At 40.1% G+C, this 15,221-nt stretch overlaps 1 protein-coding gene across 1 annotated transcript in view; it reads left to right on the forward strand.

Moving 5' to 3' along the window:
- LOC125451506 (trifunctional nucleotide phosphoesterase protein YfkN-like) overlaps positions 1-13,316 on the forward strand; it is a 55,037-nt gene extending 41,721 nt beyond the window's left edge. Inside the window, exons 6-8 of the mRNA XM_059648210.1 lie at positions 931-1,078; positions 11,103-11,286; positions 12,735-13,316. Coding sequence (XP_059504193.1) covers positions 931-1,078; positions 11,103-11,286; positions 12,735-12,925 — 523 coding nt within the window. The 3' untranslated portion in view covers positions 12,926-13,316. The remainder of the gene's footprint in view (positions 1-930; positions 1,079-11,102; positions 11,287-12,734) is intronic.
- The last annotated feature ends 1,905 nt before the right edge of the window (positions 13,317-15,221 follow it).

A 15,221-nucleotide genomic window follows, 5' to 3' on the forward strand; every position in this document is an offset into this window, starting at 1 on the left:
GTTATAGCAGAACCAATGATACCTTAGACAAGACTGAAACTAGCTTTCCTCTACACAGGTACATGGTGAAATTAGATACCAGTTTTCATGGAGCTATGAGGATAGGGTGGGGATTGGGTCGGGGTTGGATGCTGTTCAGAGGGTTGCTGCTGAGTCCAGAGGCCCAATGACAGCTTTCCGTGCCGTAGGGATTCTATGATTCTTGCCACTGTACCACTGTCAACCAAATTGTCAGCATTTCTCCAGGGTGCAGACTAAAAACTATTTTGTAAGGCCCTGTGGGTTCTGATAAACAGCCATAGGCCTGCAGCTGTGCTAAAATATACACTGGTTTCATTGGTTTGTGCTGGGTGTCTCAGTTTGAGTTGAAGTCTCAATGAGAAATAATGGTACACCTGAGATGGACAAATGCCTAACTTCTGCTCAGGGCAAGGGAAGAGAATGAGACTTGGCTCCCATAATTGTCTGTATGGTGTACAGTTTATGTAAGGATCTACTTACTTCCTGCCACACTTCATTAAACATACTTCTGTTATCACAATTTAGCACATCTCCTGTTCTACTGTCCATTACATGGAAAGTAAAATAAATCTATAAATGGTGTACCAATTGTAATCTGACTCCATTTTGATATTTGATTTTAAAATATTTATCCCTTTCGTAACAGAACTGCATCAGCCTCCATTGGATACACATTTTCATTTGAGTAAATTCCTCTAAAATAAAATTAATGCGACTTGAATAGATATAGAATACTTTGTTCAGACAATCAAGAATGGCTTGATCTAAATTAAATATTGAATAGAACATAGGTCAACTTCAATATTAAATTATTAATTTTCTAAACAATTAAATGTTATAAGAGCAGCTAAACATCTTAATAAAATCCACTCAATATTTGAAACTTCATTTAGGTTTCGTATTTTAAAGGTTCCCTCAAGTGGCAGGATTAGAGTTTGGATTTGATCCAAGTGCAGAACCAGGTCACAGGATTGTTGCAGACTCTGTGAAGGTACAGGGGCAGTACTTGGACAGGAATAGAACGTACTTGCTTGCAATCAAGGAATATCTGGCAAAAGTAAGTAGTGATGTTGTACCCTTGGCACTATTTCTGAAAAACAACGAAAATTATGTGTAGATCATAAGTGTATGAGTTCTGTGTCATAAATTTTAATATACTTCAATCTCAATTATCGTTAATGGTATCAGCATACAAATGTTAATATTTTAAAATTAATTTGTCATTTTAGCGTTTTTTGCTGAAGAATTAACCTATCGAGTAACTACTTTCTAGCTGTCAATTTTCTTCTCTTTATCCCGTGTTACATTATAGGACATTTGTTATAACACCAAAATTCCCTATGGGTCTTGCTGGTCTCCTGCTATAATTTCAGAAGCTGACTGACAGACCTGTTTGGAACATGACATACATCTGTCTGTGCCAACAAACAAGATATGGGATAAAGTATATGTTGAGGTCTTAGAAGATACAGGCCTTCAATTCTTTACGCAGAGAGTTGTGAGAGCATGGAATGCGTTGCCAGCAGCAGTTGTGGAAGCAAGGTCATTGGGGTCATTTAAGAGACTGCTGGACATGCATATGGTCACAGAAATTTGAGGGTGCATCCATGAGGATCAATGGTCGGCACAACATTGTGGGCTGAAGGGCCTGTTCTGTGCTGTACTGTTCTATGTTCTATGTTCTATGTTCTATGTTCTATGTTCTAATTCTGCTTTCAGCTTCTATGCCTTGACCCCAAAACTTTGGAAGAATTATTCGCAATAGACATAACTTAAGTTATTTTGAAATTAAGAGGATTAGTAAAGCTGTAAGTAATACAAATTTGCACACTGATTTTCTAAGTCTTCGCATACTGATGGGAGTTTCCAGTTCATATGAGCTTATGAATTAGGAGGAGGTGTCAGCTGTTTGGCTTCTTCAGTCTGCTGTACCTTTCAATAAAATCATGGCTGATTTCATTCCTCTATATTTCTGCCTATCCTCAATCTTTCAAACCCTTGTTTGTCAAGAATTTATTTAACTCTTGTCTTAAATTATTCAAGGACCCTCTTCCTGGAAAGGTGGTAGGAGTGTTGCAAAGACATAACATTTGGTGAGAAAGTAACTCTCCTTATCTCTGTCTTAAATGGATATGTGACCCCTAGTCCTTGATTTTCCCACAAGAGGAGATACCTTTTCATACCCCTGACAGCATCTTCCAGACTCCCACCATTCTCTATTTACAAAGAACAAAGAAAACTACAGCACAGGAACAGGCCCTTCGGCCCTCCAAGCCTGCGCCAATCAAGATCCTCTGTCTAACCTGTCATCTATTTTCTATAGGTCTGTGTCCATTTGTTCCCTGCCCGTCCATGTACCTGTCCAGATATATCCTAAAAGATGCTAACGTGTCTGCGTCTACCACCTCCGCTGGCAACACGTTCCAGGCACCCACCACCCTCTGCGTATAGAACTTTACACGCATTTCTCCCTTAAACATTCCTCCTCTCACTTTGAACTCATGACCCCTAGTAATTGAGTCTACTCTGGGAAAAAGTTCCTTGCTAACCACCCTGTCTATACCCCTCATGATTTTGTGGACAAATTTTCGAAAGAAACTTGAGCCTCACATCCCCTTTGAACTTGCCCCCCTCTTACCTTAAATGTATGCACTGTAGTGTTAGAAATGTCAACTCTGAAGAAAATTATTTTGACTGTCAACACTGTCTATGCATTTAATAATTTTCTAGACTTCTATCAAGTCCTCCCTCAGTACGCACTGCTCCAGAGAAAACAAATCGAGTTTTTCTGGCCTCTCCATGTAGCTCATACTCTCTCTAATCCAGCAGCATCCTGGTAAACTACATCTGTATCCTCTACAGGAAGGATGTGGAGGTTTTGGACAGAATTGAATGCAATACTCAAAGTGTGGCCAAACCAAAGTCTTGTAGAGCTGCAACATGACGTCCTGACTCTTGTACTCCATTCCCTGATCAAAAAAGGAAAGCATGCCATACACCACCTTTACTTGTGTGGCTACTTTCAGGGAGCTATGGACTTGAACCCCAGTATCCCTCTGTCCATCAGTGCTGTTCAGGGTCCTGCCATTAACTGTATATTTTTCCTTAATATTTGATCTCCCAAGGTGTCAACACCTCACATTTACCCAGATTAAACTAAGTCTGCCATTTCTCAGCCCATATCTGCAACTGATCTATATTCTGCTGTATCCTTTGACAATCTATTACACTATCCACAACTCCACTGATCTTTGTATCGTCTGCAAACTTACTAACTACAAATCTAGATTTTCACCCAAGTCATTTATGTATATCTCAAACAGCAGAGTCCCAGTATAGATCCTGACGGAACAGCATTAGAACAAAAAACAAAGAAAATTACAGCATAGGAAGAGGCCCTTTGGCCCTCCAAGTCTGCGCCAATCCAGATCCTCTGTCTAAACCTGTCGCCTATTTTCCAAGGATCTGTATCCCTCTGAGGGAGTGGATCTATTTACATTTAAAAGAAAATGGGTTTATTAGGGATAGATAGCACAGTTTTGTGCAAGGAAATACCTGCCCTGTCATGTACCTGTCGAGATACATCTTAAATGATGCGATTGTGCCTGCCTCTACCATCACTGCTGGCAACGTGTTTCAGGCACCCACCACCCTCTGCATAAAGAAATTTCCATGCGTATCTCCCTTAAACTTCTCTTCTGTTACGTTGAAATCGTGACCCGTAGTAATTGAGTCCCCCACTCTAGGAAAAAGCTTCTTGCTATCCACCCTGTCTATATCTGTCGTGAATTTGTAGACCTCAATCAGGTTTCCCCCCTCAACCTCCATCTTTCTAATGTACATAGTCCTAATCTACTCAACCTCTCTTCATAGCTAGCACCCTCCATGACAGGCAACATCCTGGTGAACCTCCTCTGCACCTGCTCCAAAGCATCCACATCCTTTTGGTAATGTGGTGCGGAACTATACGGTGTATTCCAAATGTGGTCGAAACAAAGTCCTATACAACTGTAACATGACCTGCCAACTCTTATCCTCAATACCCGTCCAATGAATGAAAGCACGCCGTATGCCTTCTTGACCACTCTACTGACTTGTGTTGCCACCTTCAGGGTACAATGGACCTGAACACCCAGATCTCTCTGTGCATCAATTTTCCCCAGGGCTTTTCCATTTTCCATATAGTTCGCTCCTGAATTGGATCTTCCAAAATGTATCACCTTGCATTTGCCTGGATTGAACTCCATCTGCCATTTCTCCGCCCGATTCTCCAATCTATCTATATTCTGCTGCATTTTCCAACAGTCCCCTTCACTATCTTCTACTCCACCAATCTTCGTGTCATCTGCAAACTTTCTAATCAGACCAACTATGTCTTCCTCCAGATCATTTATGCATATCACAAATAACAGTATTCCCAACACGCATCCCTGTGGAACACCACTGGTCACTGTTCTCCATTTTGAGAAACTCCCTTCCACTACAACTGTCTCCTGTTGCCCAGCCAGTTCTCTATCCATCTAGCTAGTACACCATGGACCCCATGCAACTTCACTTTCTCTATCAGCTTACCATGGGGAACCTTATCAAACACCTCACTGAAGTCCATGTATATGACATCTACAACCCTTCCCTCATCTATCAACTTTGTCACTTCTTCAAAGAATTCTATCAAGTTGGTAAGACATGACCTTCCCTGCACAAAACCATGCTGCCTATCACTAATAAGCCCATTTTCTTTCAAATGTAAATAGATCTTATCCCTCAGTATCTTCTCCAGCAGCTTCCCCACCACTGATGTCAGGCTCACCGGTCTGTAATTACCTGGATTATCCTTGCTACCCTTCTTAAACAAGGGGACAACATTAGCAATTCTCCAGTCTTCTCGGACCTCACCTGTGGTCAAGGATGTTGCAAAGATATCTGTTAAGGCCCCAGGTATTTCCTCTCTCGCTTCCCTCAGTAACCTGGGATAGATCCCATTCGGACCTGGGGACTTGTCCACCCTAATGCCTTTTAGAATACCCAAGAATTTCCCCCCTTCTTATGCCGACTTGACCTAAAGTAATCAAATATCTATCCCTAACCTCAACATCCGTCATGCCCCTCTCCTTAGTGAATACCGACTCAAAGTACTCATTAAGAATCTCATTTTCTCTGACTCCTGGCATAACTTCCCTCCTTTGCCCTTGAGTGGGCCAATCCTTTCTCTAGTTAACCTATTGCTCCTTATGTATGAATGAAAGGCTTTGGGATTTTCTTCAACCCTGTTTGCTAAAAATATTTCATGACTCCTTTTAGCTCTCTTAATTCCTCATTTGAGATTGGTCCTACTTTCCCGATATTCATCCAAAGCTTCATCTGTTTTCAGTCACCTAGACCTTACATGTGCTTCCTTTTTCCTCTTTACTAGTCTCTCAATTTCACCTGTCATCCATGGTTCCCTCATCTTGCACTTTCTGTCTCTCATTTTCACAGGGATATGTCTGTCCTGCACTCTAATCACCCTCTCTTTTAAAAGCCTCCCAAATACCAAATGTGGATTTACCCTCAAACAACTGCTGCCAATCCACATTCCCCAGCTCCTGCCGAATTTTGCTATAGTTGGCCTTCCCCCAATTCAGCATTCTTACTTTAGGACCAGTTTTGTCTTTGTCTGTGAGTATTTTAAAATTTACAGAGTTGTGATCGCTATTCCCAAAGTAATCCCTGACTGAAACTTCAACCACCTGGTTGGGCTGATTCCCCAACACCAGGTCCAGTATGGCCCCTTCCTGATTTGGACTATTTACATACTGCTCGAGAAAACCCTCTTGGACGCTCCTTACAAATTCTGCTCCATCTAAACCCCTAACAACACTAAGTGAATCCCAGTCAATGTTGGAAAAATTAAAATCTCCCATCACCACTACCCTGTTGCTCCTACATCTTTCCATAATCGGTCTACATATTTGTACCTCTATCTCATGCTTGCTGTTTGGAAGCCTACAGTACAGCCCCAACATTGTTACCGCACCCTTCCTATTTCTGAGCTCTGCCCATATTGACTCACTGCTCGAGTCTGCCATAGTGACCTCCTCCAGCACAGCTGTGATATCCTCTTTGACCAGTAATGCAACTCCTCCACCCCTTTTACCGCCCTGTCTATACTGCCTGAAGCATCTATATCTTGGGATATTTTGTTGCCAATCTTGCCCTTCCCTCAATCAAGTCTCAGGAATAGCGATAACATCATACTCCCAGGTACTAATCCAAGCCCCAAGTTCATATTCCTTACCTACTACACTTCTCGCATTACAACAAGTGCACCTCAGACCACCTGTTCCATTGCGTTCATCATCTGCTCTCTGCCTACTCTTCCCCTTAGTCACACTGACCTCATTATCTAATTCCTCACAGGCTTTAGTTACTACCTCCTTACTGTCCACTAACCTCCTCATTTGGTTCCCATCCCCCTGCCACATTAGTTTAAACCGTCCCCAACAATGTTAGCAAAAGCCGCCCTTAAGACATTGGTTCTGGCCCTGCCCAGATGCAGACCATCTGATTTGTAATAGTTCCACCTCCCCCAGAACCGGTCCCAATGTCCCAAAAATCTGAACTCCTCCCTCCTGCACATCTGTCAAGCCACTCATTTCACCTGCCTATTCTTTCATTTCTACTCTGACTAGCATGTGGCACTGGTAGCAATCCTGAGATTACTATCTGAGGTCCTACTTTTTAACTTGGCTCCTCACTCCCTAAATTCTGCTTGTAGGACCTCATCCCATTTTTTACCTATATCATTGGTGCCTATATGCACCACGACAGCTGGCTGTTCACCCACCCTCTTTAGAATGTCATGCATTCGATCTAAGACATCCCTGACTGAGAGGCAGTATACCATTCGGGAATCTCGTTTTCAACCGCAGAATCACCTATCTACTCCCCTTACAATCGAATCCCCTACGACTATAGCCCTTCCACTCTTTTTCCTGCCCTTTTGGTGCCATGAACCTGGCTACTGCTGCTTTCTCCTGATGGGCCATCTACCCCAGCAGTATCGAAAACAGTATACCTGTTTTGGGGGGAGATGACCGCAGGGGACCCTTGCACTGCCTTCCTGCTTTTTTTTCTGCCTTTTGGTCACCCTTTCGCTTCCTCAGCACCGCGGATGCTCCAAAGTGAGTCCATCCGCAGCTCCAGAGCTGTCATGCGGTCTAACAAGAGCTGCGGCTGGACACACTTCTTGCACGTATAACACGGGTTAGTCACGGACCTCCAACCAGAAAAACACCCTTCCACCCACTACCCTCTGCATCTCTGGGCAAGCTAGTTTTGAATCCAAGCATCCCAGTCACCGTGGATCTCATGCATCTTAATCTTCTGAATGACCTGCCATGAGGGATCTTGTAGAAAGCCTTACTAAAATCCACGTACACAACATTCACTGCACTAACTTCATCGATCACCTTTGTCACTTACTCAGGAAAAAAAATCAATTAGCAAGGCATGGCCTGCCCTAATTAGGCCATGGTTTTCCAAATATGCAATAATCCTATCCCTAAGAATTCTCTCCAAAAACTTCCCAACTAGTGATGTAAGACTCACTGGTCTATAGTTTCCTGGATTCTGTATTTCCCTTCTTGAACAAAGGAACATCAGCTATTCACCAACAAGGGGAAACATCTTAAAAGGATAGATAGGGTAGATGTGATTAAGTATTCTGTAGGTTTCAGTGAGAACATTTTTCAAAACTCATACAGTTTGCCCAGTCTTCATAAGATAGTCTTACAATTCTAAGAACAAATCTGGTGAACCTTCCCTGCACTCCCTCTATGGCAGTAATGCCTTTCTGAAGATAAGGAGACCAAAACACACACAGTACTCCAGGTGTAGTCTAACCAAGCTTCTACACTATTGAAGCAAGACTTTATTGCTCCTGTATTCCAATCCTCTTGCGATTGAAGAAGAACATTCCATTTCCTTGAATAACCACTTACAATGCCTCAAAGTCATCCTTCAATGATAAGAACTTCTAAGTCCCTTTGCACATCTACACTTTTCAACCTATCACCATAATAAATCATCTGTATATTTATTGATAGTAGATGACAAATAATGTGGAAAAATATAATGCTATGTTCTTGCTCAATCACTAATTCTGTCTAAATCCTCCTGAAAAACATTTTACGTAATCTTCATAACAAAACTTAGCTTTGTATCATCTGCAAATTTGGAAATATTGCATTTGGGCCACATGTCCAAGTTACTGACATATATTGTTAACAGCTACGGCCCAAGTAGTAATCCTTGTGGTAACCCCCTACTCAGTTTGCCAACATGAGAATGAGCCATTTACTGCTACTGTTTTCTGTCTGTTAGCCAATCCTTAATCTGTGCCTTAAATTACATTCTATCTCGTGTGCATTAATTAACGAGCTCCTGTGGTTCTTGTGAAAAGCCTTCTGAAAATTCAAATATATCTGTCGACTCCCTCTTACCAACTTCATTAGTAGCAATAACAAACAAAATTTGTTGAATAGTTTTCTATTCACAAATCATGCTGATTATGCATAATCAGATCACTCTTATCCGAATATCCATTTATAGAACATAGAACACAGAACAGAACAGTACAGCACAGTGCAAGCCCTTTGGCCCACGATGTTGTGCTGAGCTTTTACCCTGAACCTAATGTCTATCTAACCTGCACCCCTACCTTTTATTATCATCCATACGCCTATCTAATAGCTGCTTAAATGCCCCTAATGAGGCTGACTCCACCACTCTCTCCGGTGGCATTCCACGCCCCTCTACTCTCCGAGTAAAGAACCTACCTCTGACATCTCCCCTATATCTACCTCCACTCACTTTAAAACTATGTCCCCTCATAATAGCTACCTCCACCCTAGGAAAAAGTCTCTGGCTGTCTACTCTATCTATACCTCTGATCATTTTGTACACCACTATCAAGTCGTCTGTCATCCTTCGTTGCTCTAAAGAGGAAAAAGTCCTAGTTCTCCCAACCTTTCCTTGTAAGTCCTTCCCTTTATTCCAGGCAACATCCTGGTAAATCTCCCCTGCACCTTTTCTAATTTTTCCACATCTTTCCTGTAATGAGGTGACCAGAGCTGGACACAATACTTCACATATGGCCAAACCAGGCTTTTTCGTATAGCTGGAGCATAACTTCATGACTCTTGAACTCAATCCCTCTATTAATGAAAGCTAACACACCATATACCACCTTCACAATTCTATGCACCTGGGTGGCAGCTTTTAAGGGACACTGGACATGAACCCCAAGATCCCTCTACTCCTCTACACTGCCAAGAATCCTTCCGTTAACCCTGTATTCTGCTTTCAAGTTTGTCCTTCCACAGTGAATCACCTCGCAGGGTGATTTTCAGGGTTAAACTCCAAGTGCCACTTCTCAGCCCAGCTCTGCATCCTATCAATGTCCCTTTGTAACTTGGAACAGCCCTCCGCACTATCCACAACGTGACCCACCTTCGTATGGTCCGTGAAATTACTAATCCACCCTTCCACTCCTACATTCGAATCATTACAAAAATCACAAATAGGAGAGGACCTGGAACAGATCCTTGTGGTGCACCACTTGTAACTGAGCGCCATGTTGAACATTTTCTGTCCACCACCACCCTTTGTCTTCTAAGGGTCAGCCAATTCTGAATCTAATCTACCACATTTCCCCCAATCCCATGCCTCCTTACTTTCTGCATGAACCTAACATGGGGAACCTTACCAAATACAAATACCTTAGTAAAATCCATGTATACCACATCCACTGCTCTACCTTCATCCACTTGTTTGGTCACCTCTTCAAAGAATTCAATAAGGTTTGTGAGACATGATCTATCTCTCACAAATCCATGCTGACTATCACAAATCAAACTGTGCCTATCCAAGTGATCATAAATTCTATCACTCGACCAAGTTTGCCCACCACTGACACAAGACTAACTGGCCTGTAATTTCCAGCGTTGTCCCTATATACATTTTTGAACAAGGGAATGACGTTTGGCACTCTCCAATCTTCTGGCACTATACCCATGGACTGTGAGGGCGAAAAGATCATCGCCAAAGGCCCTGCGATCTCTTCTGTCACTTCCCATAGAATCCTTGGATAAATCCCATCATGCCCAGGGCATATCTATCTTCAAGTTCCTCAAAATTCCTAATACCTCTTCCTTGCTAATATCGACCTCCTCTAGTCTACCAGCCTGTTTCACACTGTCCTCCTGTACAACTAGGTTCCTCTCAGTTGTGAATATTGAAGAAAAGTATTCATTAAGGACCTCTCCTACCTGTTTAGGCTCTGCACAAATTCCCTTTACAATCCTTGATTGGTCCTACCCTTTCTCTGGTCATTCTCTTATTCCTGACATACATTAAAAAACCTTGGAGTTTTCCGTGATCCTATCTGCCAAGGCTTTTTCATGCCCCCTTATAGCTCTCCTGAGCCCTTTCTTCAGCTCCTTCCTGGCTAACTTGTGTGCCTCTAGAGCCTTATCTGATCCTTGTTTCCTAAACCTATAAGCATCCTTGTTCCTCTTAACCAGTCATGTCCTTTTCTGATTTTCCTGCTATTGATATAAGTCTGATAGATCTATAACTTCCTGTTTCTTTTTCTTCTCTTGCAGAAATGACGTGTTTTTTTTTTCAAATGTGTGTGATAGACCAAAATCTTTTAGATTCCAACTGGTTGATCAAACTTTGACCAAGATGGTGGCAGAATAGGATGCTATGGCTGGAGCTTGTTTCTTTCTTTCCCTTTTTCTCCTTTAAACTGAACAAAGATTAAATTCAGATACATCGGTTACTTGAAATATTCTCTGTTGAATTCAGTGGTTCTGAGGAAATTACGGCTTTTAAAGAAAGAGGTTAAACTAAAAAGCTCCATCTGGAACTGTTAAATATGTTAGGTGTGGTTCAATGTTTCTCACTTGTCATGTAAGGTTCTGGTCACAATGTTATCTGTTGGTGTAAGTAGACATGGACAGGTGACCCTCCCCACAGATTTTACAGTTGTTTAATGATACCTTTATAATGACTAAAAAAAAATTGCTTTGCTGCAGGGGAAAGATGGCTATGTGATGTTTCGTGATTGTCAATGGCTGGTTGACACAGAAACTGCTCCCAGTCTCTCCACTGTTGTCATTAACCATTTTGAATCAGTAAAAATTCTGCAGGGACTCAAGAAATGTAAATCTGGACATCGGATGAGTTTGATCAAAATCTCCCAAGCTGCATCCATAACAGGTAAATTTATTTGAGCTAGTTAAATTAGCTAATCTTCCAGATTCCACAACTGATTTTCCTACAGCGTATCTTACAGGGACCAATGCGGTGGACTTTGATATTATATGAATGTAGAGGTAGTAGAGGTCTTCCCAAAACAAAAAAGTAACTGTGCCTTAAAGTCCTAAATATTAGATTTCATTAATAGTCATTAAGTGAATCAAACCAAACACAGGATGTTCGGTCTATCATGTCTCTGGAAAAAATATATTCACTCCACTCCACAGATTTGCGCTTTCATCTTTCAGGTAGCTTTTCTTCCACCTATTTGTTGACACTACTATTAAACCATGTCAAATGTTTCCACAATTGCATTTAAAGAGCTTGTGTAAGGTAAATTAAAATAAAACACTTTGATAAATTCATGCTGTTGACTAAGTAACCAGTGGAAACCCTAGAATGGATTTTGAGTTTGAAATTTGAACACACTATCAAATACGCTCTTAACCGTCTGTAATGAAAACAGCTTTTCCAAAAGGCTTTCAGAATTTTTATAATGAATATATGTACACAAGATAGAATTTTAGTGAAGCCTGAACTGCACTTGTTTGCTGTAGAGCAATGTAGTACTTCAGTATTATAATTTCTGACAATGCAATTGACATTAAATTGTGTATTTTATTCTGAGAAAATATTTGCATCTGTAATTGTACTTTGCCAAAGGGATATAGTAGACTGAAATTGGAAAACTGCAATTTTAGTTTCTATCCACATGCAGATTAACAAAATGAATGTAAAATTGGAAAATCCAACTGCAGATGATTTTCTTCTTTCATATTACTTGAGCTGTAATGAATGTAAGTTATTTCATGCAAATGTACTGCAAAATTTTTCATAGACAACATGAAATTCTGTCATGCAAGAATGCATAGTTTACGGGAAGATAGTAGTCCAATAGTAATATTGTAATGTTGCTGATTTAGTGATCAAGAAGCCTGGGCTAATGTTGTAGGTAAATGGGTTCGAATCTGACCTTGGCACATGGTGAAATTTGAATTCCATAAAATCTGGAATTGAAAGCTAACCAAGTAGCGACCATGTGAAAAGTATCGATTGTCATTAAGAACCCATCTAGTTCACTATTGCCCTTTAGGAAATCTGCTTTCTTACCTGATTTGGCCTACATTTGACTGCAAACCCACAGCAATGTGGTTGACTTTTAAATGCTGACCTAGCCAGTCCTGCCCACATTCACAAATGAACAAAAATCAATACTAACCTGTTGAAGATGGGGAAAAAATTGAATATTTCTCAGCTGTGTGCCACTGGTCAAATTGCTTTCTCAATACCACTTATTTCAAAGATGTTGCAATTTTGTTTTGTAAGTTGCTGGCTACCAATAAAAGCAAACAATTGTTTTTCATTAGCTCCATCTGGCTCGTGATTTAGTTATAATTATTTTTCCTTAGACTTTGAGAAGAAAGCTGATGACAAAATTGTAGTTGCCCCTGTCCCAGATGTGGAAGGAAGAATATATCACGTTACCAAGGAAATGAAACAACACCTTAGACAACTACGATCTGAACGAGAACTAGGCCAAAGGACATTTCCATTGGATCTCTGTAATGCGAATAACTCACTTGGTTGTGAATTAAAGTAATAAAAATAAAAGTTTTGTATTTTTAGTGCTTAGTTTTAAATGTTATTCTCAGGTAAAATCTTTTAATAGAATTACTTTTCTGTGTTTGAGCAAATGTTATAGCAGAACTTTGATTTTGTAAACAAGTAAAAATGCACAGAAGGATTTTGAAGCTAAGCCAGCCTTTGTAAACAAAAAAGTTCTTAAAAAAATGCCTGTTATGTGGTTTCCTTCTGTTATTAAATTTCATCTTAGAAAAGGTGGTTTATCATTTTACCTTAACATCTGAGGAAATCCGTAAAAATATTCACATCATATATCCTATTTCTGTATCTTTGTACTTTCTGTATTTTGAATTGTAGATAATGTGAAAGTGTACAAGCTGTCAGAATAAAGACTGGTTGAAATATTATCTGGTAAGAACAGTACATAACTTTTCACTAAATCTGGTAACATAATGTTTTCTATGACACACTTGCAGATATTTGTCCTGACTCATTGTTGATTTGGCAGATGGGACTTAACTGACACTCCACATTCTTGGCAAAGATGTGGATCTGGCACAACTTGTTCAGTCATGCATCAACAGATTAAAGGCATTGTTAATATAAATAGCAAACTGGACATAATATGAACTGTACAATCTGCACAGCTGTGAATTGTGATACAACTGGTGGGATGGAATAATTAACAACAGCGAGCCCAATATGCAGATAATATGGTGTAGTCAATGAAAATTTAAGTTGATTAGGATTAGTTATTGTAACTGAACTAAAAACTGACAAGAAAAATATTAAAGAGTATAAATCTTTTCCATGTCTTAGAATAAATATATACAAACTAGTTAATATCATTTCTGTTAATGCAATTTTATATTAAGTTCTGATTATTAGAGGGGGACAGGGGGTGATGACCTAATGATATTATCACCAGACTATTAATCCAGAAACCCAGATAACGTTCTGTGGACCTGGGTTTGAATTCTACCTCAGTAGATGGTGGAATTTAAATTTAAGAAATCTGGAACTAAACTACTACTATCATTTGTCTGAAAAACCCATCTGATTCACTAATGTCCTTTTTAGGGAAGGAAACTCCAGACCTACAGCAATGTGGTCGATAGAAATACAAATTAATTCCCTGTTCTAGTTGCCACACATTCAGAAGCCTTGTAAGTATAATCTTCTTTGAACATCCTTTGTCTCATGAATGCTGGAACCCAAATCTTATGAGCATTTTACAAGTCTTCTCTATTCTGGCATCATTACTCCTGAGTCCCTTATTCTAATGCCAAATACTACCTCCTATGATTAAAAAGTATGAGCTGAAGCATGGAATTAAGGAAACTTGTGTCACAAGAGGACAATAGGGAAGAGATTAATCTTGTAACTTTTCTGCAGCCTGATTTTTCCCATCTTCATTATCTTAATCACAGTTACAGTAAAACAGAAATAAGTTATTTGAATGTCCATCTCAACATCTTCCATCACATCAATTTCTGTTGTAATGCAACTGCAGCAATATAGGAAAGAAATGTAACAGATGGGCATAACCATTAGAGACAGGAAATGATAAAGGCTAGGGTTTTTTTATGCGATAAGTTGATTCGTAAAAAAGCCATGGTGAAAGACAGTCTTTACATAGTAGTCTGCATCCTCCATTAATTTCCCATGGGTTTGAACATTTTTCCTGTGCTTCATAAGGGATCAGCTCTTAAGTTCCATCACATAGTTTCTTGAGTCGTTTGTTGATCGGTTTCTGTTGACATGGGGCTTGTTAGGCATAATATGATCACTAAATGGTTACCACATGGAAGGAGACAATTTTGAATTCCACTAGCTTTATTTTAAATACTTAACTAATTATCTTTGAAAACAGCAAATGAATCTGCCACAATTCAAGGCAATGCGTTCTTGATTATAATCATTCATGAAAAAGATATTTTTCACATCACCGGCTTAAATTTGTATTATTTTTCATTAATGGAAATAGTTTCTGTCTGCGGTGAGCACCCTCTATCTGGAAGGAGTACCAACAGGAAGTTGTAACTATCAGTTCCAGTTTTGAAATCTTCTAAAGGATCTACAAGGAGAAGAATATGATGACAGGAGAGGTGGAAAAGACTAAATCCCAACTTCAGTTAAGACACTTAAGGTTTGTGGACAGGCATCGGTATTCACCAAGGAGAGGGACATGACGGATGTTGAGGTTAGGGATAGATGTTTGCTTAGTCTAGGTCAAGTTGACATAAGGAAGGAGGAAGTGTTAGGTATCCTAAAAGAAATTAAGGTGGACAAGTCCCCAGGTCCAGATGGGA

The sequence above is a fragment of the Stegostoma tigrinum genome, chromosome 1 (assembly GCF_030684315.1).
Source record: "Stegostoma tigrinum isolate sSteTig4 chromosome 1, sSteTig4.hap1, whole genome shotgun sequence".
In the NCBI taxonomy this organism is placed as follows: Eukaryota; Metazoa; Chordata; class Chondrichthyes; order Orectolobiformes; family Stegostomatidae; genus Stegostoma; species Stegostoma tigrinum.